The 23,748-nt window shown below is 41.4% G+C and overlaps 1 protein-coding gene across 1 annotated transcript in view; it reads right to left on the reverse strand.

The window, feature by feature from the left end:
* fut8b (fucosyltransferase 8b (alpha (1,6) fucosyltransferase)) overlaps window positions 1–23,748 on the reverse strand; it is a 96,491-nt gene that overhangs the window by 4,808 nt on the left and 67,935 nt on the right. Inside the window, exons 5-9 of the mRNA XM_085432140.1 lie at window positions 23,310–23,424; window positions 16,723–16,960; window positions 8,978–9,224; window positions 792–968; window positions 483–633 (exon numbers count right to left, since the gene is read on the reverse strand). Of these exons, the coding sequence (XP_085288266.1) occupies window positions 483–633; window positions 792–968; window positions 8,978–9,224; window positions 16,723–16,960; window positions 23,310–23,424 (928 nt within the window). The remainder of the gene's footprint in view (window positions 1–482; window positions 634–791; window positions 969–8,977; window positions 9,225–16,722; window positions 16,961–23,309; window positions 23,425–23,748) is intronic.

A 23,748-nucleotide genomic window follows, 5' to 3' on the forward strand; every position in this document is an offset into this window, starting at 1 on the left:
AGTATAAACACTTTTTTAGTTAGTGTACAAAACAAATCGCAGGCAACATAATAGTGCGGGGAAAGTGTCGTCCATGCCTCGTTATTGTTTTGGCCAAAGCTAAACTACACCTCAGAGTGTGCGAGCATACTACAAAGGCGAAATATAAGATGCTGACAACAGAAAGGCTGCAGGTCTTATCAATAAAGCAGCTTTTACGCAGGTTATGAAAAGAACCTTTATGCGTGAGCTTGAGAATACTTGAAATATAGTTAACAGCACATCCTGACAGATTACAAGGTTTATTTTTACTCCACATCAACCGTATTTGCTTTCTCGCCTCCGTGTCTGAAAGCATCAACATTCCAGTCAGCTCTCCGAGTTACTCCGAGCTGCTTTCATCCCAACATCAAATCCATCCTGACCTTCAGTTTCATGTGAAAACATATCAAAGACACCGTTTCGTGCTCTCTCCAAAAATGAACTGGAAAGCGTGAACTGACCTGCGAAGAGAAAGTGCAGACCAAGAAGTCGGTTTGGGAGAGGAAGTGGATGTCAAGAATGACTCCTCTAAGAGAGTTCTCGGTGTAGCGGTTGTGGAGGCCGGCCGACCACGAGATGGAGTTATCGCTAATGAACTCATAGTCTGGGTACCTGAAAGTGATATGCACACGGAAACACAAATAAATACTTCAAATACACACTAAGGAAACAAAATGAACACGGGCAGATACAAAAACACGCTGTCACGTACGCATCAGTCGGACATAAACACTCTTACAGATTACACACACACACTCCTAGACACTGACTTGGTCTTAGCTTCTTGCAGCAAAGATGGGTCATCGGTAGCTAGGTAAACCCGTTTCTTGTCGACATGAACACGCCTGGCCAGATGTTGGAACTGCTCCTCCACATGCAGCATGTACTCCTCTATGGGGTGGAAGGCTGCCTCAGTCCCCACTTTATCTGTCCTCCTCACATGGACTCTGGAGACAGAGAGACAAAGATAGGGCAACAAATTAGTCATCTATGTTAAACTTACACCATTAAGTTACGACTAATCAAAAGGTTTTTCATTGCATTAAACTGGTTATTTGTTTGGCTTTCTGATATCTTGAATGAAGTCTGTGTTGAAACGTTCGGCATTTTCTCTCCAGGCCATAAAACAGTCGTAACACAGTTATGATGGTGCAACTCATAATTGCGTTACACGGTGCCTAGTTCTTGTGCTTACATTGCCGGAGGAACATATTTTGTTTCAATACTGGTTACTGGTTGACTAAGCTAAAAATGTAATCTACAATAACTGGAACATGTGCAACTGCTGAAGTATTTTGAAGATCCCGGCGATTGATCACAATATTTTTACTGCGCCTTACAAAAACCCCCCAAAACTAAATAAATAAATAAAGAAAAAACACGTCTATATTCAAACACATTCAGGGAACCTAAACTCTTATGACTCCGAAAGGAATTACAAGTGCAAGTAGCAACCAAGTGTGATAATCAGATGAACCTGGTTTATTGATCATCACCACATGCGGCTGCCTCTATAAAGAGCACAGGTTGTGGCATTTTGCTAGTGTGGAGCTGTCACCACAATATGAGAAAAAGACAAGTATGGCTCATCTTGAAGGGTTTCTAGGAAAACGCCTTATCTCTCTAAAAAAAGAGCATGACGCACAGATTAGATTTGCAAAGTTTCATCTGAACAAACCACAAGACTGGAAAAATGTCCTTTAGACAAATAAAAGTGGAGATGTTGGGCCATAAAACACGGCGCCATGTCAAGTGAAAGACATATAGCACATTAGCACAAACGATGCATGGTGGTGGAAGGATGAGGATTTGGGTTTGTTCTGGAGCCACAGGAGCGGAGCACCTTGAACTGACCATGAACTCCTACCAAAGTATTTAAGAGTGAAAGAGGCCACATGTATGACACCAAAAGCTTGGCCGATCCCGAGTCATGCAACAGGACAATGATCACAAGCACAGGAGTAAATCTACAACAGAGTGGCTGAAAAAGACTGCATAGAGTCCAGTGAAAACTTTCACAGGACTGCAATGCTGATGGATGTTCAATAGATATGACCAAAGTTCCTAAAAATGAGGAATGGAAAACATTCAGATTAACTGAGGTGACAAAGTTAAGGGATTTATTTTCAAAACGGTTAGAAGCCAATAACAGTCGGGGGAAAAGAAGCACACGGTCGTGACGAGAAAAGAAAATACACTTTTTTTTGTGTTACCGTCATTGACGAAACCTAGTTTTAAATCCACACCGATCTCAAAATAACAGTAAATTCATGTTTTGTTCACAACTGCATTTATTCTGCTGCAAACGTAAAAAGGAAACAGCACTTTTACTTTAACGGCATGTTTGGGGAATCTTTCCATTGTTAGTGTAAATGCACACCCACAAAAAAAATGCTAGGATAGAGACAAAGTAAACAAGAAAGGCCAACAGTGACAAGAGAGGAGTTTAAAGGATGTAGCGAGACAGAAAAATGGACAGAAAGAGCAATAACCAACCCAGCTGTTTTTATTCCTTTCTTTCTTTTTTTTAAGTATCCTTGTCCTCGCTTCCAGTAAGAAAGGACAAAGAGAGAGTGCTGTCACTGCTGTACATCTGACAAAAAGAGCACAGCTTGAAAACGGAACAAACGATGAGAACTCCTCCTCGGACACAAAACCATCTGTCAACCTGATGGGTGCAGAAACACAATTTTATTCCAACCATAACTATTCACTTACGCAGCTACCCAGCTATATCTACATTGTGACTTCTGCCCTCAGGGAGAAAATGAAATTTATAAATATGAGACTGGAGAAAAAGACATTTTAAGTGTTCACTTCTTTTTTTGGGGGGTGGGGCAAACATGTGTGCCTTTTCCACATTAATATAATTCCACTATGGGAGCTGGCCAGTACAACCAGCTGTCTGCTGCTGGACAAGAAGCAGTTCCACTGGAAAATCTACAGTCAGAGGCACCTAGGTGAAACCTATTAGTCTTTTACTTCCACTTATTCGGGATCTCTCAGCTGCTTTGGGAGTTGAAAAAGTTCTGTGACCTCACGGTTGCCTTGATCTCTTTTGTGAGAATGAAGCAGAAGTAGAAAAAGTTAGACGTTGAGAGAATAAACACTTTGTCTCTAATTTCTACCGCTGGCCACAGATCAATCAGTAACTATTGAGTTTGCTCGCCTTTATTTACGTGGCAATGAAACCCACAGAATGGAGGTGAGAACAGCAGGTGAATGGGCGCCGTGAGTCTTTCATTCAGCGTCGATGTCTCTGATCGGACAGAGGTCTCGACATCAGGCTTTCCCATCCTTTGTTACGGTGCCTCTCTCCTGCTCCTGCTCTTCTTTCATGTCTCCCGTTTTTTTGTTCCCACAAACCCTCGTTTTATCTCGCTCTTTTCTCTCTCTGTCAGAGCGGCAGAGGCCGCTGTGAGGTACTGCTTTGCTCTTAGCCCCCCCAATCCCACCAGCGCTCTCCCACACAACTGCCACAATAATTCAATTCACTCCTCCCTATTCATACAATATTGCCAAGGCAGACTAATTCTCACGGTGGGTGTAAAAACATACACCCGCACCCTAGACGCAGCAAGCGCTGATCCTGGCAGACTACGACAATAGCATACAGACAAAATGAATTATTTGTTTGAGTATGACCTCAGTACTCTGCCCACCGGAGCTCTGGGCTGCTGGGCTTTGGAACTGTAGCTGCTATTAACATTTGAATCTTTAGAAAACAGCTCATATGATAATTACATACACAAAAGCTGTAGAATCACCGCTGATGCAACTTGTACTTTGACACCAAAACATGTCAAAGTTGTTATTAAGATTTATCTCCAGTGCTCATAATTATAGATTATGACAAATTAAATATAATGCCATCATCAAGTATCCTAATGAGCTGTCAGGGCTACAGTAAGCCTCTATGAAAGACTAAATTATATTCTCTGTTGGCAATTTGGTGATGGGTAGTGTGGGTAGTGCTATTATATCACCCCTAAATGACTTTAATGGATGAATATTTGGTGACTGTGATGGTCATATCATGATCCAGATCACGCTCGGTGAGCACTCATGAAACAAAAAAGGTTATACCTTTCCTTTAGTGTACACCAGACCTTATATAGAAAATAGATCAACTCAGATATGTATAATATATATGAAAGGCCCGGGAAACTACAGTTTTGCTTTTCATATCAGCACATTTTAAAACTTGTTAGCATGTCATCTATTATGAGATTACCGCCAACACAAAAAAGGGAAAAAAGATGCTACTTCACGAGTAATAGATGATAGATTAAAAACAATCCAGGTAATTTTCAAAGGAACCAAAAAGCTTTAAAAAAGTTGAATAAAAAGAAAATATGCTGCTGTTTATACACTAGAGTCTCTTTAAGGACAGAAAAAATGTCAGTGAAAAATATCTGAAGCAGCTTTTTTTCATGTAGATTTTTGTATTATTGATTTTTTTTTTTATGTTTGTTCCAAAAGATATATTTTAGCCTGAGTTTACAATGAGCTGAGAGGTTTTAAATGTGCGCAGTCTAATAGAAGCTGTTACAAAAAAAAGAAAAGGAAAAACAGAATACACATGACACAAGGCTTCATGGTAAATTCAACACTTGGGAACCCCTCTGTATCTGCAGTAGTGGCAGTGTTCCCACTTGCTTTTTTCCCCTCTCTGTACCTCTAATATTAAATCGCAGCAGGCCGGACCTGCTGCTTTTAGTCCGTGGCTTCCAGCTTTTCTGCAGCTCGCATCCAAAGGGAGCAGCGGGGCATGAGTGGTGGTGTGGTGGCTGAGGCACGTGAGGTCGGCTGGCAGTTGCTGGTTGCTCTGGGGACAAGCTGCCTTTCTATCCCCTCTTGGTACTCTCTCCATCAACCCTAGCCTTTCCCACCAGTGCCGCCCTCTTGCCTTTTCCTTTCAGTCCAACTTTCACATCTTACATCCACCAACCCCCCACTCTACAGACACACTTATAATGCCTTCCCCCACAGTGCTGATAGAAGCACACAGGCACTTTGTTGTAACATCACTACACAGTGGAGTGGCTATATCAAGAGCTGAGAAGGGAAGAGGGGGGAAAAGGAATAAAAACTTTGTTCTACCCAGCGCCTCATTTCAATAACCCTTTTCCCCAGCGATATGTAGGGAGAAAAGGGTGGGATATACGTGTGTAGGGAGGGGGGAACACAAAGAACTGTGATAGAGATGTGTGGAAAATGATGAGAGAATTGTGGGTATAGATCTATGCCTTGGGAACATGAGGAAGAAGTGAGGGAGAAGCATAAAAACGGGAAAACTCCTGGAGCAGAATGAACAAATGAAGACAGAAGAACAATCATAAATGAGCGGATGTGAGAAGATGGTAGAGATTTATGGGCTCAAAATGTGGTCATAAATATTTTGTACTTGTTAATCAGTTTTGTATGTGTAAACAGAATTTGTGTGTGCGTAAAAAAAGGTTTGTATGTGTAAAAAGATTTGTGTGTGTAAAAAAGATTTGTGTGTGGACTTTTGAAACTATTTTTCTTCCTTTCATCTGATTGGTCAATGTCATGTCAATCACAAATGTAACAATCCAATCAGAGAACAGATGGGTTTGGCTGTCGGAGGGGCACTTTTTTGAACTGCAGGTCCTTGAAGGGTAATACAGTTACATTTGTGATTGACATGACATTGACCAATCAGATGAAAGGAAGAAAAATAGGGTCAGAATTCGTACTTGTAACTTGCAGGTGATTTTTTTGGCTAAGTCCACGCACAAATCTTTTTTACGCACACACAAATCTTTTTTACACATACAAATCCTGAATTACAAGTACAAAATATTTATGACCACATTTTGAGCCCATAGAGATTGACTACGCTGGGATGAGTCACTGAATTTGAAAAAGAAAAGTGAAAAAGGAAGGGGCGGGGGGCTAAAAGAGGACGGGGAGAATGAGACACAGTGGCAGGGGTGATGAAAGGCAGAGAAGTTAAAAAAAAGCCCACAAAGAATAAGGACAGAGAGTCGGAGGAAGAAAGAGAGTGAGTGGAACAAGCCGGAGTGAGAACTAAAGCAGGACAGGAAAAGTGAGGAGACCTGGGAAGCTCGCTTGCAGCAAAATGTAAAGAAGAAAAAAGAGAAGTTATGAAGGCCGAGAAGCTGGCACAAAAGACTAGGAACATATGGATGTGAGAGTTATGAAGAGGATGACAGAACTAATGCAGGCTGACTTCAAAAAATATTAGAAGATATCTCTTAGCTTTTTTTTTTTTAATTTAATTTTATTTTGAACTACTTCCTTCACCAGGCGGAGGAGTCAGTCTCGTGGGATGGAGCAGAATTTCAAGATGATCTCAGCAAAGTGCCTGGCACTCATTTCACATACTTTCAGATGACTGACAGCTTACTAGTGATTATGTGTCTTGTCCTAATATATAAAAATCCTCCTCCCTACTTCTAGACCAAGAGGGTTAAAACAACTGCCGAGATATATTCGCAAAGTCTCATTTGATCCAGGTTTGAAGTGGTGCAGGAAGGAATTATTTATGAGCCAAGAGGGGCTGGCAGACAGCACATGGATGTTGGTTGACTGAGTGCCTGACAGGGATACAGAGAAAAGTAAACAAGTAAATAAACAGCTACATGTCTAACCCATTTCTTAGAAGGCTGCTATCAAAAGTGGCTTACAGTACTGTGAGCGTTCCCACAAAGGAGTGGCCCTCGTGGGAACGGATCTCGTCATACTTGTGAATGCTTTTCAACAATGCTGCGCTGGACAATAAGGAGTATCAAATCACTTTCAAGCATTGCGAGCCAAATCTCTGGAGGTGGCACAACACTAAGCATTAAGAATAAAAGCGAACACATTATCGATGACTGAAATCAGACCTGCTGATGACATATTTGGCAAAGATGCTCTCATCTCATCCGCACAGCTGATGCCAAGTTTCCTAAAAAGTAATATTTAAATATTTGTAACCTCGTAAATGTCAAATTTTAAGAGGACCGATAATTTTTCTGTTGTATATGTACTGTGACAGTGGCGGATGTTCATATTAAACAGGTTTTAACTAATGAGGTCATTGGATGTAAAAGTAATCCCTGTGAGATAAAAGTCAGGCTTCCGACTGCCCCAAATACTCAGTACTTTTATTCTTCTCCCGGGTTCGAATGATGCCAGTGATAGAGGATATCCTCAATAAGGTCACATGACTGTTTCCATGGGGCGACCGTGGCTCAGGGGGTTGGGAAGCGTATCTGTAACCGGAAGGTCGCCGGTTAGATCCCCGGGCTCTCTGTCCTGGTCGTTGTGTCCTTGGGCAAGACACTTTACCCTACCGTCTACTGGTGTTGGCCAGAGGGGCCGATGGCGCGATATGGCAGCCTCGCTTCTGTCAGTCTGCCCCAGGGCAGCTGTGGCTACAACCGTAGCTTGCCTCCACCAGTGAGTGAATGAATAGTGGCATTGTAAAGCGCTTTGGGTGCCTTGAAAAGCGCTATATAAATCCAATCCATTATTATTATTATTAAGCCCCACTCACTTGACGTTCAAACCTTCTGTTTGCAGTGGACAGCCAATCAAAAGAAAGGAGTCTTAACGGTAGGGAGAGGAGCTGAAATGGCTGCACCAAAGTCTAGTAAAAGATAACTAATGACCATTTTGAAATATGAACCATACAATGCTCTCCAATGCTCCGGGAGATGCCAAGAAGAAACTGTGGAATATCATAATGCTTCTGAAAAACATTTTCCCAAATTTTGTTTGTAAGCTCCCCTGAATGTTACATATGCTACTAAAGTTTATAGTAAACAGGTAGTTGTAATGTATTCAGTATTATGAATTAGGGTTGGGCGATATGTACAAATTTTTCAACCGACAATCATCAGTCCAATAATCGACGATGGGCGATATGTTCGCGCACGCGCAGACTTTTTGATGGGCGGTGCAATGTAATCACGCACGGACTGATTTGCGCGTTTACAACACAAATGTCCAAACATGGACGAACTAATTTACCCCAAAAAACATTAGGGCTGTCAGACAACAGCTGTTAGAAGTTCTCTTTTTGGTTTGCTAACATTTCATGACAAGCAGGTAGCCACAGAAGGCCTTCGTCTACATGTGCCAAATCCAAAACGCAAAGATTTTTCACTCAAATGATCATACAGTAAACTTTGAAATGCAGCATCTTAAATAGCTAAAAGAATAATAACAATAATAAAAAAGGATGCTTGAGCATAATTTCTCAACTTCATTGTGGAAAGCTACATACAACACATGCTAGTGGAATAGATTCATTTTTCTTTATGACTTCCTTCAGCATAACAACAAATAAAAATAGCCAGGCTTAACCTTTAGGTAACAAGGACTGATGAAGGTAAAAGAAAAGCTGCCAGGCCACTCGTTTTTAATACCGTTGTAAAGGTACCGCTTTCTTGTCAGGTTTGACTGATTCTGAAATCACACACACCTTTAGCATTTATTTATATTTATAAGTCAAAATATCAAATCAGTATTCTCCATGGATTTAGTAATAGGGCCATTACAATAAAAATGAGACACTCCGGTATAGCATGCGACTGCTATTAGAAAAACACTCAGTGATGGGTACTGAGTGATGACATTTCTTTAAATAGGCTGATTTGCATGAATATAAGATGTCTGAGTATTGACGGTGTGGTAATGGAAAAAGCGAAAGCATTCTAAGGGTGAAGGTAAGAGAAAATAAATAAATAAAAATAAGCAAACAAAACACGATTATCAAATTAAGTTAATTTTAATACTATTCTATTAACCTCATATTAACCTCACCCAAAGCAGTGTTTGTATTCCACCACAGCTCTCACAGCTATGTCTTTGTTTTCTCTCATTTCGTTTACTGTAGAGCAATGCTATAGAGAAAAAAAGCCATTATTACTTAGCGGCAAAGTAACGTGCACATACAGACAAGAAAGCTGGACATATTTACCCAATTATGGGGTGTTTGAAGCCCAGCTTGGCAGTGGTCTGCTGGATCTCCTTCTCAAGCCACGCCTGAGGACGCACCAGGTACTTGACAAACTGGGACACCCACCATACGGACGGGTCGCCGTGCAGACGCTGCAAGCGTGGGGCCAGGTCCTCGGGGATCGCAAGGGGCAGGTATGGAGGGCGAGGGTGGAGACTGTCCACTATGGGCAGCTCCACAACTTGGACGTCCTTATCATGGGCCTCACCTACATGGATCAGAGCAGAGGAGGTAGCTTTAAAACTTCAAGGGCTTTGTCACAGTTTCTCAAAGGCAAAAAACCCCCCCAGCATGTTGCCTGAATACCAACTGAAAACCAAAAGATATTCCCTTTACACTGGAAGAAAGAAGAAGAGCATTAAATGAATACTTGAGTTTTTCCCTCACTATTCAAACTCTTACAGGCGAGTTCTTCCCCCAATTATTCTAATCAGGGGTTAAAGCATAGAAGAAATGCGGAATAATTTGCAAAGCCCTCTGTGGAAAATTTGTGACATTGGGCTATGCAAATACAAATTAATTAATTTCCCTTGAAAGGCTTTGGATCAAACAGAGGTTAGATTGAGAAACTGACCAATTAAGGTAAGAAAACAGTATATGAAATCTGGAGGAAAACCATATGGCCTAAAATAAAAACAGGCAGTCAATTAAAAACTAGGTCTCACATGACACTTATTTCATTCCAACAAGTCACGTCAGAATGTGCACTCTGTTCACTTTCTTGTTAAAAGTTTGGACAGGCTTTTACTAGCCAGGGTTTACGTGTAGGACTAGGTCAGAGTGCAGACTACCACAATAACCAAAGCTAATGCTCAAGGTCACAACTGCAAATGTCTCTGCTGCATCTTAGGAGATTCACATCATGGATGTGCAGCAGTGTGATGCTATCATGTCAGTATGGATCAATCTCCTCTAAATGTTTCCACAAAGAATTAAGCTAGTTCTAAAGGTAAACTGTGGTCAACCTGTTACTACCCACTACCATCACTTTTAACAGACTGATCAAGCAGCAATGCTAAGATTTCAATACCTGAAACAAAAAACAGGTGAGAGGGGTACAGATGCATATGATATGCCTGGAAAAAATATTTCACAATAAAAATGTTTCTACTGACACACAATAGTATTCCATCTGAAATCGTTACAGGAACTGTTGAGTTTGCAGTGTAGCGCCTGGCGTGGACGTGTCAGGTAAGCTCTAAGAGTGCAGTTGTAATGCTTACAGATGTCAGCATGTTCTGCTATAATTAGTTGTCCTGCAATGGTTCCATCGCTCATTATATATTCCATGTTAAATTAGTGAGGCTGACAGTGAAAGCACTGGGTAGTTGGTTTAAAGACCATTCCTACCCATATGTTAACACAGAAAAGTGTGTGCAGGTGATCCTCTGGCTGTTACTTAAACAAAGAGTTATGGCAGAGAAACTCAATCTTGCTGATCTGTCTAAAGCGCCAAACGCTGCTCACTGCAGAATAACGAGTGAAACAAAGCAACTTGAAATAGCAAACAGCAGTAGAGACTGAAGGAAGTCTCTGTGCACATGAGATGACTATAACCAGCTTTTCTAAAAACTCTTGGAAATAAAAGCTTTTCAAGCCAAATGAAAGATGTAAATGATGCAGATACAAAACAATCAGCATTCCTTTCAGACTTTTTTTTTGTCAACTTAAACGCTCACTCTATATACAGTATGATAGAGTGTCATAGTTTCTATATTAATTCCTATCCTGGTTCCACTATCAGTCCAAATCCTCAACCGTAGTGTGTCCAGCTTTGATGACTGACAGCTATTGTTCACCTCTCCTTGCTGAAAGGCCAAGTCAAGCTCCTTTCTGTCAAGGTTGTAGAGGGCCAGAGGGCTGAGGCAAGGATTTGGATTTGAGGGTTTGGGGAGAGAGGTTGAAGGGGTGGCTGGTGGTGTGGCACCCTTAGGCTAAGTCCTTCTTGGAAGAAGCCCTGAGCAGAAGGGTTGAGCACGGCTGATTATGAAGGTCACCTCTTTGGGAAATAAAGAGCCCCTGAGCACTGCCAGACCTCCCCTAGCCTTCAAGGCCAACTGCCTCTACACAAAGACACTTGCAGGTGCATGACACACACCTGCATGTGTGAACAAAAGTGGGAAATGCACACAAGCATGCAAACATGGATGCACCCAGTCACAAAAATGCCAGTGGGAACATGGACACATGAGCGTGCACGTGTACAGAAGCTTCTGAACAGTGGAACAAGGTTTGGTTTGACAATGATAACTAATGGAGACCCAAATAAAAAGGGAAATATGTATTCACACCCAAAAACACAGACAAAGAGCTCCAGCTAATCTCATCTCACCAGAAGGGATATGGCTGGCAGACACAACCTCCACTCTCTTTCAGTCTTAAAGCCTGAGCAGAGTTTGCGCGTAAACCCCGGATTTAGGTAAAAACAAGTTTGAGGCCTGTGTTCTGTCAAACTTAAGTGGCTTTTGTAACTGCCACAGACAGCCCCTAGTACAGCTGCAAACGCTGCTTCCATAGCACACTTCAAGATAAATGGCATAATGAGTCATTAAAAATGGCCTTTCACAGAAAGGGTACATAAAAAACGTGTTAAAAACAAGGGCAGCAACAGAGGCTTCAATTTGTGTGTGTGTGCGCATGCAGGAGCATGAACTGAATATAAATTGGTTGCAAGCATTAAATATTGAAAAGAAAAAATATTCCCAAGTCTGTCTTTGCTTATATAACAGAATTGGCACGATTCACATAAGGGGGAATGAGCATATTTCGAGGCCTTCACTTCTTGGCACAAATGTACAGATATGCAGTATGTCTTCCTCCCACAGCTACTTAATTAGACCACAAAGCTACTCTAAATTGTATCTCAACTCCAAAACCCCTACATTCATTTCCTGTATACATCATCACTTAGAGCACATGGGCCTGCACTGACACAGAATTCCTAAACGTAAGTCGCTGATGTATACAGAGCCTAATGAATATTTTATGAGATTAACATGGCTAAGAAACTGTTGAGCTGTGAGTGACACCATCCAGACTCAAAATATGGAGCCTCTCCATTCATAATACATTTGAGACTTAGACTGGAACAAGAGATCTCCAAGTTCGTAAACTATCCATGGCAGGGAACATTATGTTTCTCCTGCTGCTCTCAGACTTGCACATAAGGCAGTGATATCTCTACAAAGAACCTCAAAGGAATATTCTCTCTTTGGCAAATTAGCTCTTTGATCAACGAAGCATTGTTCCAAAAGAAGCCTGGTTTCCTCTCTATGCGTCGAGACTTTAGTCTGTTATACCAGATTTACTGACGGTGTTAAGCTCTCCAGCTGTCCACTGAAAACAAAAGTTATGGCAGAAGAGCAACACGAACGAGTGGAATAAACAGTCAGCAGGGGTAGATATGGAAATGCATTATTTTTTGCCATTTCTTGCAAAGTTTAAGTGTTTAAGAACGGCAGCAACTCAGTCACAAAGTAGCACACCACTTAAAGCTACAGAGCGGTGGTTGCCTGGTGTATCATAGTTGTTAACACTCTGTTGACTCAAAAAGCGCAGTGTTTTCCAAACCTCCTCTGGCATTAACATCACCACAACAACTGTGTGCCAGAAGCTTCACTGAATGGGTTTATGGTTCTATCCATATAGTCTTTTTCTGTAGTTAAAGGTCCTATCTGGTGTAAATTATGTTTATATTAACTGTCCAAAAGTTGATTCTGTTCATCGGGATGTAGCATTTTCAGTGGGAGAAACGTTTCGTCACTCATCCAAGTGAGAGGTCACTTGGATGAGTCCAAAACCAACAGAGAAAAGAGACTAGAAAATACTAATACTGTATATTGATCACTACCCCAATCCTTAAAAATTGTTATATTTTATATTAGGGCTGTTCGATATAATGAGATATATAGTTAGCACACACACACACACACACACACACACACACACACACACACACACACTTTTTCATCGTTTTGATGGTCACTGTAGTGGCTATATTAATTTCTTAAAGTTCTCTCTTTCTCAAATATTTAATATAACCACACTACGGACAGACAAGAGCCTGTTTTTTTATACGTTGTCGTTAGCAACAACGACGGTAAAACCATCGCGTGTCCGCTTGTTTAATTTCTACATAAACCTTTCAGAATAAAGCTCAAGATCCTGTTGAGACCTTTCAAAATAAACTGAATCACGTGAAAGAGTATGCAGAGTGTTTACGGATGAGAAGCAAAAAAAGAGCCTATCCTTCTTTTTTTTTCAGCTGTAGAACAAACCATAGAAGGCAACCCTGTATGTCCTGATTATTTCAGGGTGGATCGTCTTGTAATGTTTTGTTTTTTGTTTCCCATTTGCGGAAAGAAAATCAGCGGGTCCCATAATGACTTCGTTGCTATCTTTGATGTTTCCCGCAAGCATTATGTTTTCCTGATAGAAACACCCTGTCACATACGCATAAACCATAGATCCTCTCTAGGTCTATAAATGTCTCACGTCCTGGGGGAAAACACTTAACAGAAAGTGGGAGAACCATGTATAGATATATAAGGAAATTGGAATCGTGAAGGGCTGCTACACAATATACCAGAAAAGTCAATTTTACCACATAAACAGAAACAATACAAAGGCATAACTCAGTACAGGACAACCCAAAGCATGTTTCTACATGAATGTAAACACAAACAAGTGGTGACATTCACAACCAAATGATAAAGAACATTTTGAAGAGGAGAATTTGAGAGAAACAAAAGTAGAAAATAAAGTGTCCTCAAAAGGGAGCGCTCACTACCATCTGGGAATTCAGTTTGTATTGGCACTACTACAAGTTCTGAAGAGATCAGTATTCACTACATTAAACACTGTAATTGCACTGGCATGGGCAAACACTCCACTTAATTAGCGAGATATTCAATGTATATCTACTTATTAATCCAAGGCTTTAGCATCCCTTTGTGGTCTAGTGCCCCAAGGAAAGTACTTGCTTGCACTGTTAACAAAACAGGCATGACCACAGGCGTAGCCAAGTACCCAACAGGATTACATTAGCTATGCCCAGCTAGTTAGCTGGCTTGATTATCAGAAACTACTGCCTCTGCAAATTGCAGGCTTTTATAAGGACAACAATTCAGAATGCTAAAAGGCCTAAGGAGGGTAGTGACATTTGGAGGGAGCTGCCTGCTGATGTGCGCTGCCAGATGGCATATATGGATCTATAGGAGACTGTTTGCAAGACAAACTCCTACGAAATACATTAAAAAGTGGAAAAGGACACATGAAAGGCAGGAGAATAAGAGAGGGAAGGCAGAGGGAGAGCAGGAGATAAGAAGGGAGAGCCCAGGAGAGCACAAGTAAAATAATGCGATAGGAGAAAAATGAAGAGCTGAAAGGACATGGCGACGAGAACGAGGAGGCAGTGGAAGATAACGTGATAAAGAGGGAGGCAGGTACAGTCTCATAGTAACACTTCTAAGTCATAACTGAGCTCCTTTTACATATGCTCCGGTAATGTCAGCTTAGAAGTGGAAAAACAAACATATACTGTGGGACTCAGTCATATTAAAATTGCACTTTATAAAACGGTTGAATTCATTTATAAATGATTCTGCTGCCTGTGCATTAGTAGGGAGATCTTTTTCCTCCCAACAGCCCCATCAATCTTTGGCCTAAGGTATTCTGGTATCAGCTGTACATACGAACTAACTTTTGCTTCAACTGTGTTCACAATGAACTGGAAGTGTGCAGAATTCTAATGTCACGCAAAAATAACAACACCATGAATCAACAGCCATACTAGCATTGTCTGTATGTAAATCTGAAGGTGATGAGTACGACACTGGTTTTGCTGCCAGACTATTCCTTTGGCAAATGCCTAAAGCTGTGCTGGTATGGGCATTTCTACTGTTGCGAAAAATACAAATGTGAAATATGAAATAAGAGACTCGGGTTTAAAGCTATGCCCCAAACCTGCATGAATATTTATATTCCCTTTAAGTGTCCCCTGGCATATACGTAAAATGTCTTCAAAATATAAAAAAAAAATCAAGCATAGAATTAGTTCAGGCAAGATGAGCCAACTATGGCAGTCAGCCAATATCCTTCCACATGTACTATGGACAGAGCTCACCTGGAATATGTGCTATTTCAGGTCCCCCAGGCACACAGCCCTAGCACCAGTCAGCACATATCCGCCACTGGTCGCTAAGGGAATATATATATTTCCTAACTGGTCGGCAAGTGGTTTCTGGAGGTTGAAGAGGGCGCTGCACCAAAAACCCTCTTGAGACCACTTTGGTTGCTTAGCATATTGTCATGGTTTCTTGTTGTTTGCATGGAAGATGCCAACTTCTCTGGAAATGGCTGCTAAGGCTTAATGTGAAAGCAAATTTTCTATTGAATTTATTTATTTATTTAAAAGGGACAGTGCAGTTTAACATAGTTCAAGTGCAAGACATGAAACTGATGTACCGCACACAGGTTTATAGCTACTGCTAATTTTCGACAATTTTCTGGTTTGTTTGCACATTTCAGCTTTACTATTAATAAAAAAACAAAAACAAAAACAGGCGGCAAGGGTTTGCAGACAAGTCAATTTGCATCTTCCATGCAAACTACGGTCAACTAATTCTTTTTGCAAAAATAATCACAAAGGGGATTTTTGTGCAGCACCCCTTACTGACTATCAGCCATCTGCACCCACTTGCCAGTCAGCTGGATAATACAGTTTTTTCCATAGCAACTTGTGGTTATGGGTGAGTCATTGACTGATTAACTTCCAGCAACCACCTGCAAGCCAAACAAGGAATACACATTTTTCTTGTGTGACCGGAGGTCGCCAGTTTCTAGGTTGATGTATCTGGAAGATGCTTTGCAACTGACCTCTACCCTTGTTCCTCCATTTCACGCTGTTTCTAACTTAATCATTAATCATGTCATTGTCTTTCCATGTTTGTGCACTGAAGGGCAGGGTGTACCAGAACAGAGCAATGGTGCTAAATGTAAAGTACCGCAGATGGAATAACAATCCTACTTTGATGAAAAATGGTCCATGGACTGTTTATAAATGAAAGAGATCCTGTTTATTTTCACTAACATACGTGTAAAAAAGCATTTTTACATTCAGCTGAAAATTAACTTGGTGTCAAAATAGATTTTTGACAGGAAAATGATGCAATAGTGAAGCTGTATGGGAATATAAGACCCTTCAGTCAGTCTCTGCCACAGCCTGGGGCTACAACAGAAAAATGACAAGTCCTCTTAACCTAGGATTCCATAAATTAGCTCTAATTGATGCAGTTTATTTATGCTCGGTCTGTGATGAAACCTACAGGAAATTGTGAATCAGAATTTTCCCTTCAATATCAGCCTCTAGGCTCTATCAGAGACTTTTGCACATATAAAATTACTGTAGGTCAGAGGAGTAAGGTGCATACAGAAAATGATTTTTTTCCTTTTTGGCTATAAAATCTATGAACATTAACGTGCTGCTACACCGGCTGCCAAAACGTTTTAACAAGAATTGCATAGTAATGCTTAGCCAGGCAATTCACACTTTGCTTTCGCTGTAACAGCATGAAAGAAAAGGTCTGGCAAAGCCTGTTTTAGGTGGGATCGTCCAGAAATCAGCGCGTAACTAGTCACAACTGGCATCTCTGAGGCTTTCACTGTCTGTAATTCATTGTTGTGCTGTTAATTTTGTGTGTACTCACCTGACCAGTGTCCAGTGGTGGCCCCAGAGCGGTCAGTGCAGGTGTTACTGACGGGGAGAAAGACTGTTTCCCAGCCGCCGGGAGCATAGCGCCAGTTGTGAGACTCCAGAATGAGCGTGCGCTGGGTGCCATAAGCGATCATGAAGCAGTAGACGACATGGTGGAGCTGGCAGCCGTAACCACAGCCCTTATTGATGTTACACACCAGCTTTCTCGCCTTACTGCAGTCTGGGGGGTTCTGGGAGAAGGAAAGAGTGGTTCAACATTTTTTATTGCTTGACCTCCACCTTGTATCTCTCAAAGACCTACTCTGTGACTTTTAATATCAAATAGCTGATATTGTTTTGTGTCCTTTTCTTATCTAATACACCACTCTAATTTCACGATGCCTGCTTACTCCCAGGTTGCCTTTCCTGCTGTACATGCTATTTTTCTCTACTCTTTAAATTAATTTTGCCTCCTCCCCCTCTCCTTTTTAGTCTCATACCTTCTATTGTTAAAGGATATACATTCTATACTTCTACAGTGTTACAGTGCTTAAGAATTATAGTGATTTTTCAAATTTAAATTCAAATTCAAATTTTGTTTGTCACATACACAGTACGACATGCAGTGAAATGCTTAGACAACTGTTTGTGTTCGTCTTGTAATCAGAAGGTTGCCGGTTCGGACAGCCTCGGTCGTTGTGTCCTTGGGCAAGACACTTCACCTACCGCCTACTGGTGATGGCCAGAGGGGCCGATGGCGCGATATGGCAGCCTCGCCTCTGTCAGTCTGCCCCAGGGCAGCTGTGGCTAACTGTGGCTTGCCTTCACCAGTGTATGAATGTGAGAGTGAATGAATAATGGTATTGTAAAGCACTTTGAGGGTCCCGAAAAGCGCTATATAAATGCAATCCATTATTATTATTATTAAATTAATAGGATTATTTCCCGAAGAACAGTTTCTTTACTACTGTATCTGTCAGACATGAGGGAGGCAGTGTTATGGAATAGGCATGTGTGGTTGGCAGTGGATCTGGGTCACTGCCGTTTTATTTATGATATGAATGCTGGTAGAAACACTGGGATGAATTGTGAAATGTACAGATCTATACTCTCTGCTCAGTTTTAACTAAAATTTAAATATTCTTTAATGGCCAAGTCTCATGCATGATCTCAACCCAGCATAGCATCCTTTCAGTCATTAGTTACAAAAACGAATGTAGAGAGGCCTACAGAAATAGCAATTAAAGGTGGCTTTGATAAAGGCCCGGAAGAGCATTTCAAGGGAGAAAAAAAGAGCATTTGAAGAGGTCTATGAATTCTAGACTACAAGCAGCCACTGATGGGAAAGACTTTCATCTTAGTAATTAAAAACAATCCTTATATTTTAGATGATAATAGTCTGTTCAACTAATTTTGAGCATCTGACAATAGAGGACTGTGCACAAAAATGGCTGTAATTCCCCCCAAAGTGCATCCAAATCCTTTTCGTTAAATCTCTTTAAGTATATCTACTTCAATCACATATTGATTACTACCAAAACCTTAATCCAACAAATTATGGCCCTAAAAATGTGTGAAACTGTTGTCTTCATTATTGTAAAAATAGAGACTGTAGAACATTTTCAGTTTCATACATATTTACTAGTGCATATCAACATTAAGCAAAGTATAGCTCCCAGTATTATATACCATGTATAAATATATAACACTTGATGACAATTAAACTGCAGTTTACCACCTGTTTCAAGAAATTATTGAGCCTATAAAGATGACAATCTGTCAGATGAGCTCTTTTCCTGTGATTTGTTGACAGTAAGTAAAAATGTAGACTGTTGAAAGCCTCATCATTTACTTTCGCTCATGCCTTCACGGTTCACAGCCCCTTTCTTTTGCTGCATTCTCAATGTTTCACCTTTACAATCACTCCTTTTACCTCTATAGCGCTTTATTTCTTGCAACCTCCCTCCTGCTTGTTCCCCTTTCCACTCCCTCTAATCCCCCATCTTCCCCACTACTTCAGTCTCATTCCTCTTCTTGAACATTAGCTTCAATATCATACAAAGTCTGAGGGGGAGAATACCAAATGAGAGGCGCTGGGGAAAGAAACAAGGATTTCTCTCTTTTTTTTAACATAAAAATAAATAAATAAAAAAATTGGAAACCAGAAGAGAGTGACACATGCTGTGCTGTCGATGAGTTGCCGGGCGGGTAGCGATTCGCTCAGCAGCCGGTCTGAGCGACTCCACAACGCTCATGCCAACCAGCTTCCTAAACAGCAATTACCGGCTGATGGGAGTGTTTTCCTCATTAGGCTGCTGCAGCTGTGGATGGTTCACAGTAATCAGGCCGCCCGGCACCCACCGGCTAACGCTGCCTATCATACACTAGCAGGAGAGGAAAAGGAAGAGAGGGTGGAGGAGGAGGGAAGGAGAGGGAAGCGGCGAGGAAAAGGGATGAAAGCATTAAAAAAAAATGTGGTGATGAATGTAAAAAGAGGACAAGAGGCAATAAAAAAAGGAAAAGGAAAAAAAGGAAAGAAGAGAGGATCCTTTATGTGAAGAAAACTGATTACCACCGCTGCTGCTCAATAACATGAACAGGCTACAGCAGCCATAGAGGTGACAGAACAAGCCACACAGGTATTTCCCTTCGAGTTACAGGCTGCCGCTACTACCCCCATAGGTGTAGGCTAACTTACTGAACTAATAATCTACAGTGGCATCCTGAGCTTGTTTTCAGTGTCAAACCTGGCCCCCGAGTCACAGTACGTGCATGAGATCATTCTGTAGAATGAATCTCGCGGCGTGGAGGCCACCGTTGGATGCCAGGGCGGTAATGGTGTAGCAGGAATGACTGCAGCGCTTAAGAGACGTGGTTCAAGGATAATGACGGCCGATGCATGCACAAAGGCAGCCTTCGAGTAGCGCTTTGTACTGTAGGTTAAGTGGCTCTTTAAATTGTTCTTTTTTTGAGTGTGAAACACAGCATCAGCTGCAGAGCGATTTGCACTAGAGAGACCACGGAGATATTGTTTATTTAGGGACTATGGCTGAGGACCACTGAATTTGAGACAGAAGTATGCCGAGCTTAGGTAATTATCCACTGTGATGCTGAAATCGTGACAAGTTGTTCCATGGGCTCCTTTTGTGTTTTCCTATTTTTGTCATACGCATTTATCTTACCACACTGGATGATTATATTAGATGTAAAAAAAAAAACATGAGATCAGTGCACGTATGAATAAAAACCAAGACTTAAGACTGTTCTAAATGTTTGATTTCAAGCAATTTTTCTCCTCTTGGATCTGAGTGCTGTCATAGAGAGGGGGCATTGCTTAATACTGTCATCTCAGGCTCTGGCTGTGAATGTTCTGTTTACAACAGGCAACCAATGAGAGGCCTACACTACAAAGCAGGATTTTGGCTTATCCAGGCAAGATCTCTAAATCACCATGGTAACTTATGCTGTGAACCTAACCTGTGCTGGAGCAGGTTAAGATCCAGTTTAGAGATCAACAGGTATAAAATCACTACCTACTGATAAATCAGTTCTCCAGAAAATAGCGTCACAACTCCTGGAAGATCCCTCAGACGTCTGTGCCTGAACAGTAGGAGCAGGTTATGTTCTGAGATTCAGTTTCACACCGGCTGGGACAAAATTTATTTCTCTTGGATCCGAATCAAATTGAAGCGATTTCAACTTCTTGTTTATTAGTTAGTAAACTTTAATGTTTAAATGGATCCTGTTTAAAGTTTCAGAGTTTTAAGGTGCAGCTGTCACCTTAGAAAATAAATAGCAGCACTTAGAACACAATCTGTGATAAAACAATCAACTGGAATTAAAATGTTTATTTTACCTGTTTAATGCGCTAAAATTAATCATTAACGATCAATATGTGTCCTTTTTTCAACAGTGTTTCATTTTAAAGTTGCATTTTCTAAGTTCTCTATACATTTGATAATGTTTCTGTTGTAGGGGCTCATAGTGATCATTTTCGTGGAAGAAGAGTCATGTGATCTGTGAAACGCCACTTTAGGATTCGTCAGATGCTGCCAACACCAGCCCTTTTGTGTGAATGCAGGTTAACTTAGTAGATAACAACCTTTGTGTGATCATTTAAACAGATCGACAATGTTAGAGTAAACGAATGCAGATAATGGAAAGATATCCTTGAACAAGCATCGTAGAGTAAGGCCCAGAACTTAAAGGGAAAGACAAAAGAGTGAAAACAGCTCATTTCAAACAGAGCACTGTAAGATGAGCAGTTATATATCAGTATTAGTTTGAACTGTGAATCGTGTGAAGTTACTGTAGTATAGTCCAAAAGTAGAATATACGACGCTGTAAATGAGCATAATAGACCCCCTCTAAAGTAAGACTCCGGCACGTTTGAAGTAAAATCGGTGTTGCTGCGCTTTGCTGGCAGGAGACTTACAATAATATGTTGATGTTTCAGCAATAAACTGCATAATATATTCAGCTCATTAAAGCTTCTGCATTTTCCTCACGGATGCCTTTTTAGGAAAGACACCTCTTGCTGACAGGCTGTGACATATTTTACACATGAAGGTGCAATCGCGTGTCATTTAGAGGGACTGGTTAATTAGCATGAACATCTACAATGGCTGCACGAGCTTCACCTTCAGAAAAAAACTAAATCTAATATCATTATTAGAAAATCCGATGCAGGAAGAACTTTTTAAAAGGTTTTAGCATGTGTCGTTTCCTTTATTCATTCATGGATCATTTTATGAAATTATTTCACATTTTGTTTTTCCTGATAAGAGTTTCTTTGTTGGAAGCAACGGCAAAACGTTTTGCATTCTGCAATTGGTTTTCTATTGAATTGTTTTTCCAGTTACACGAGAAGTCTCCTTTTTGTTAATGGGATTTAAACTCTATACCTACGCACAAGGGTACATGTAAGCACAACAGACAAAAGCTAACACCATAGAAAACACCATTCAATCATAGATCAAGACTGTCTTTTGATTCTTCAGCGTTAACAGTGTGATGGGATGAATGCTCGCACTCTTCATGTCTCTAGATGTGTTACTAACAGGTACACGATCTGCTTTCCTTCTTTGGCATTGACATGAGCACTTGATTTATGCCTTACTCCAAGTGATTAGTAAACATTACTCTGATTGGATCTCTGGCACTGAGGGGCATAGGTGATCAATTCTATCTGGACAACTATCTTAAAGCTGTAACAGGTGAACACAACCACAGAGCTGCCAAAGCTCCAGTTTTTACTCAGCTTGTACAGTAGCTCTTTGAATCAAAACAGCTGCCTGCTGGGGCCAAAATTGCACAAATAAAAGCAAAACAAATCAGCTGAAAGATGCAATAAAGCTTTGTAGAGCTGGCTAGGGTGATTGTGATTATAAGCACACAAGCACGCCATGCCAAGCACTGGACAGATTTATAGTGATAAGTGGTCTCTGGGAAATGGTGTGCAAAAGCACCAAAGATCAAAAACATGATTTTGTTCATTAGCTTTTAACACCACTACGCAAAGGCTCATAGTGCAAAAATAGATGAAAGGCTTGTCCAACAGAGCGCCATCTGAAGAAGTGAGCCTCGATGTTGCGAGTGGACAGATGGAGCAGACGGAGAAATGGAGTTAGTTAAACCGGGAATGAAAGGAGAGGCTGGTGCGAGTGGCAGAGACAGGAGGACAGGAGGACAGGAGGGAGGAGTCCGTCTGTGTGAGTATGTATATATGTGTGAGTATGCATAAGGGATGTTGAAAGAGACACACGCACAAACTCACGTGCACACACTCTTCGGGTATGAGCGTGTGCATATGTAAAGCTGAGGTTGTGTGAATGTGCGCCAGTTGCCCGCATAGGTGCGGATGAATCCATCTGTACACGAATGTGTGTATGCGTGTGTGATGAATTAGTGATGGCAGCTGGTAGAGCGGTGTGATCCCTCAGCGGTGGTGACAGCAGCTGTTAGTGGTGCTGTCTCCACCCAGCCAGACTGACTGGGTCCTCTTCGTCAAACACACCGGCTCATTAATGCTGCAGGGCATGGTGCCGCACCACAACGCCCCGCCCGGGAACCCTGCAGCACCAGAGCTGGAGAAGGGGAGCAGGGCAGCTGAAGCGAGTGAATGCATCCCGGGTCTTGAGTTGTGCATGCACTGGCCTGTAAGTGTATGTGCATCTCTGTGACTCTTGGTGAGTGTGTGCATTTGTGTCTGTTACTGTAGTGCATTGAGATTTCTTTACATTTTCGCATATCCACATGTGCTGATCTGTCACTTTGCGTTTCTGTGCTTTGCCGCATGTGCGTAGGTGACACTAAACTGCTGACAAACAACAAGCTTGTCAAATGTAACTGCTGAAACCGTCTGCTATGGTACCACTCACCTTCTAGTTGTGCAAACTGATGTTGACAGATATGGACGGTGCAAATCAGACGAGCAAGTGTGAAAGATATTTCTGGTTTATGCATATGTGCATTTATTTGTGTGAAGAAAATATTTGCATCGATGCTCACAGCATAGTTATGTCTCCGACACCTTTGTGTATGTTTGTGTGTGAAATGGTACAGTCCAGTTGGCTCAGCAGCTGCTGTGTCTGTGGATACCTGTAGATAGGTGATTCTGTTTTGGACCAGATCCGACAGGTCTTTAGCCTCCTTCATTCTCCATTCACCAATTCCATCTGCCTGGCTGAGGTAGTACAAGTCTGTCATGATGGACCTGCAGACACACAAATTTCAAAAATTTATCGCTCGAGAAGTCTGCCAGGCATGTGTAATTTGTTAGGTCTGTACACACACCCCCCCAGAAAAAAAACACCTTTTCTAGATGCGAGCATTGCCAGTAACATCAGATTAAAAGCAGTGCATCTGCAAATCACTGCACTTCACATCTATGAGCATTGCTTTTAGTGCCAAACGCCCACAGTTCCTACCCAAAAAGCAAAAGTACATCTCTGAGAGGCTTGTACTTAATAATCTGACTGCAGTTGAACCCCCCCCGTATTTAGAACAGACACTCTTTTGCTCTCATTAACAGTGTCAA

Source organism: Copadichromis virginalis, linkage group LG15, assembly GCF_057382275.1.
Source record: "Copadichromis virginalis isolate Kocher_CV1m ecotype Utaka linkage group LG15, C_Virginalis_male_GT1.1, whole genome shotgun sequence".
NCBI classification, from domain to species: domain Eukaryota; kingdom Metazoa; phylum Chordata; class Actinopteri; order Cichliformes; family Cichlidae; genus Copadichromis; species Copadichromis virginalis.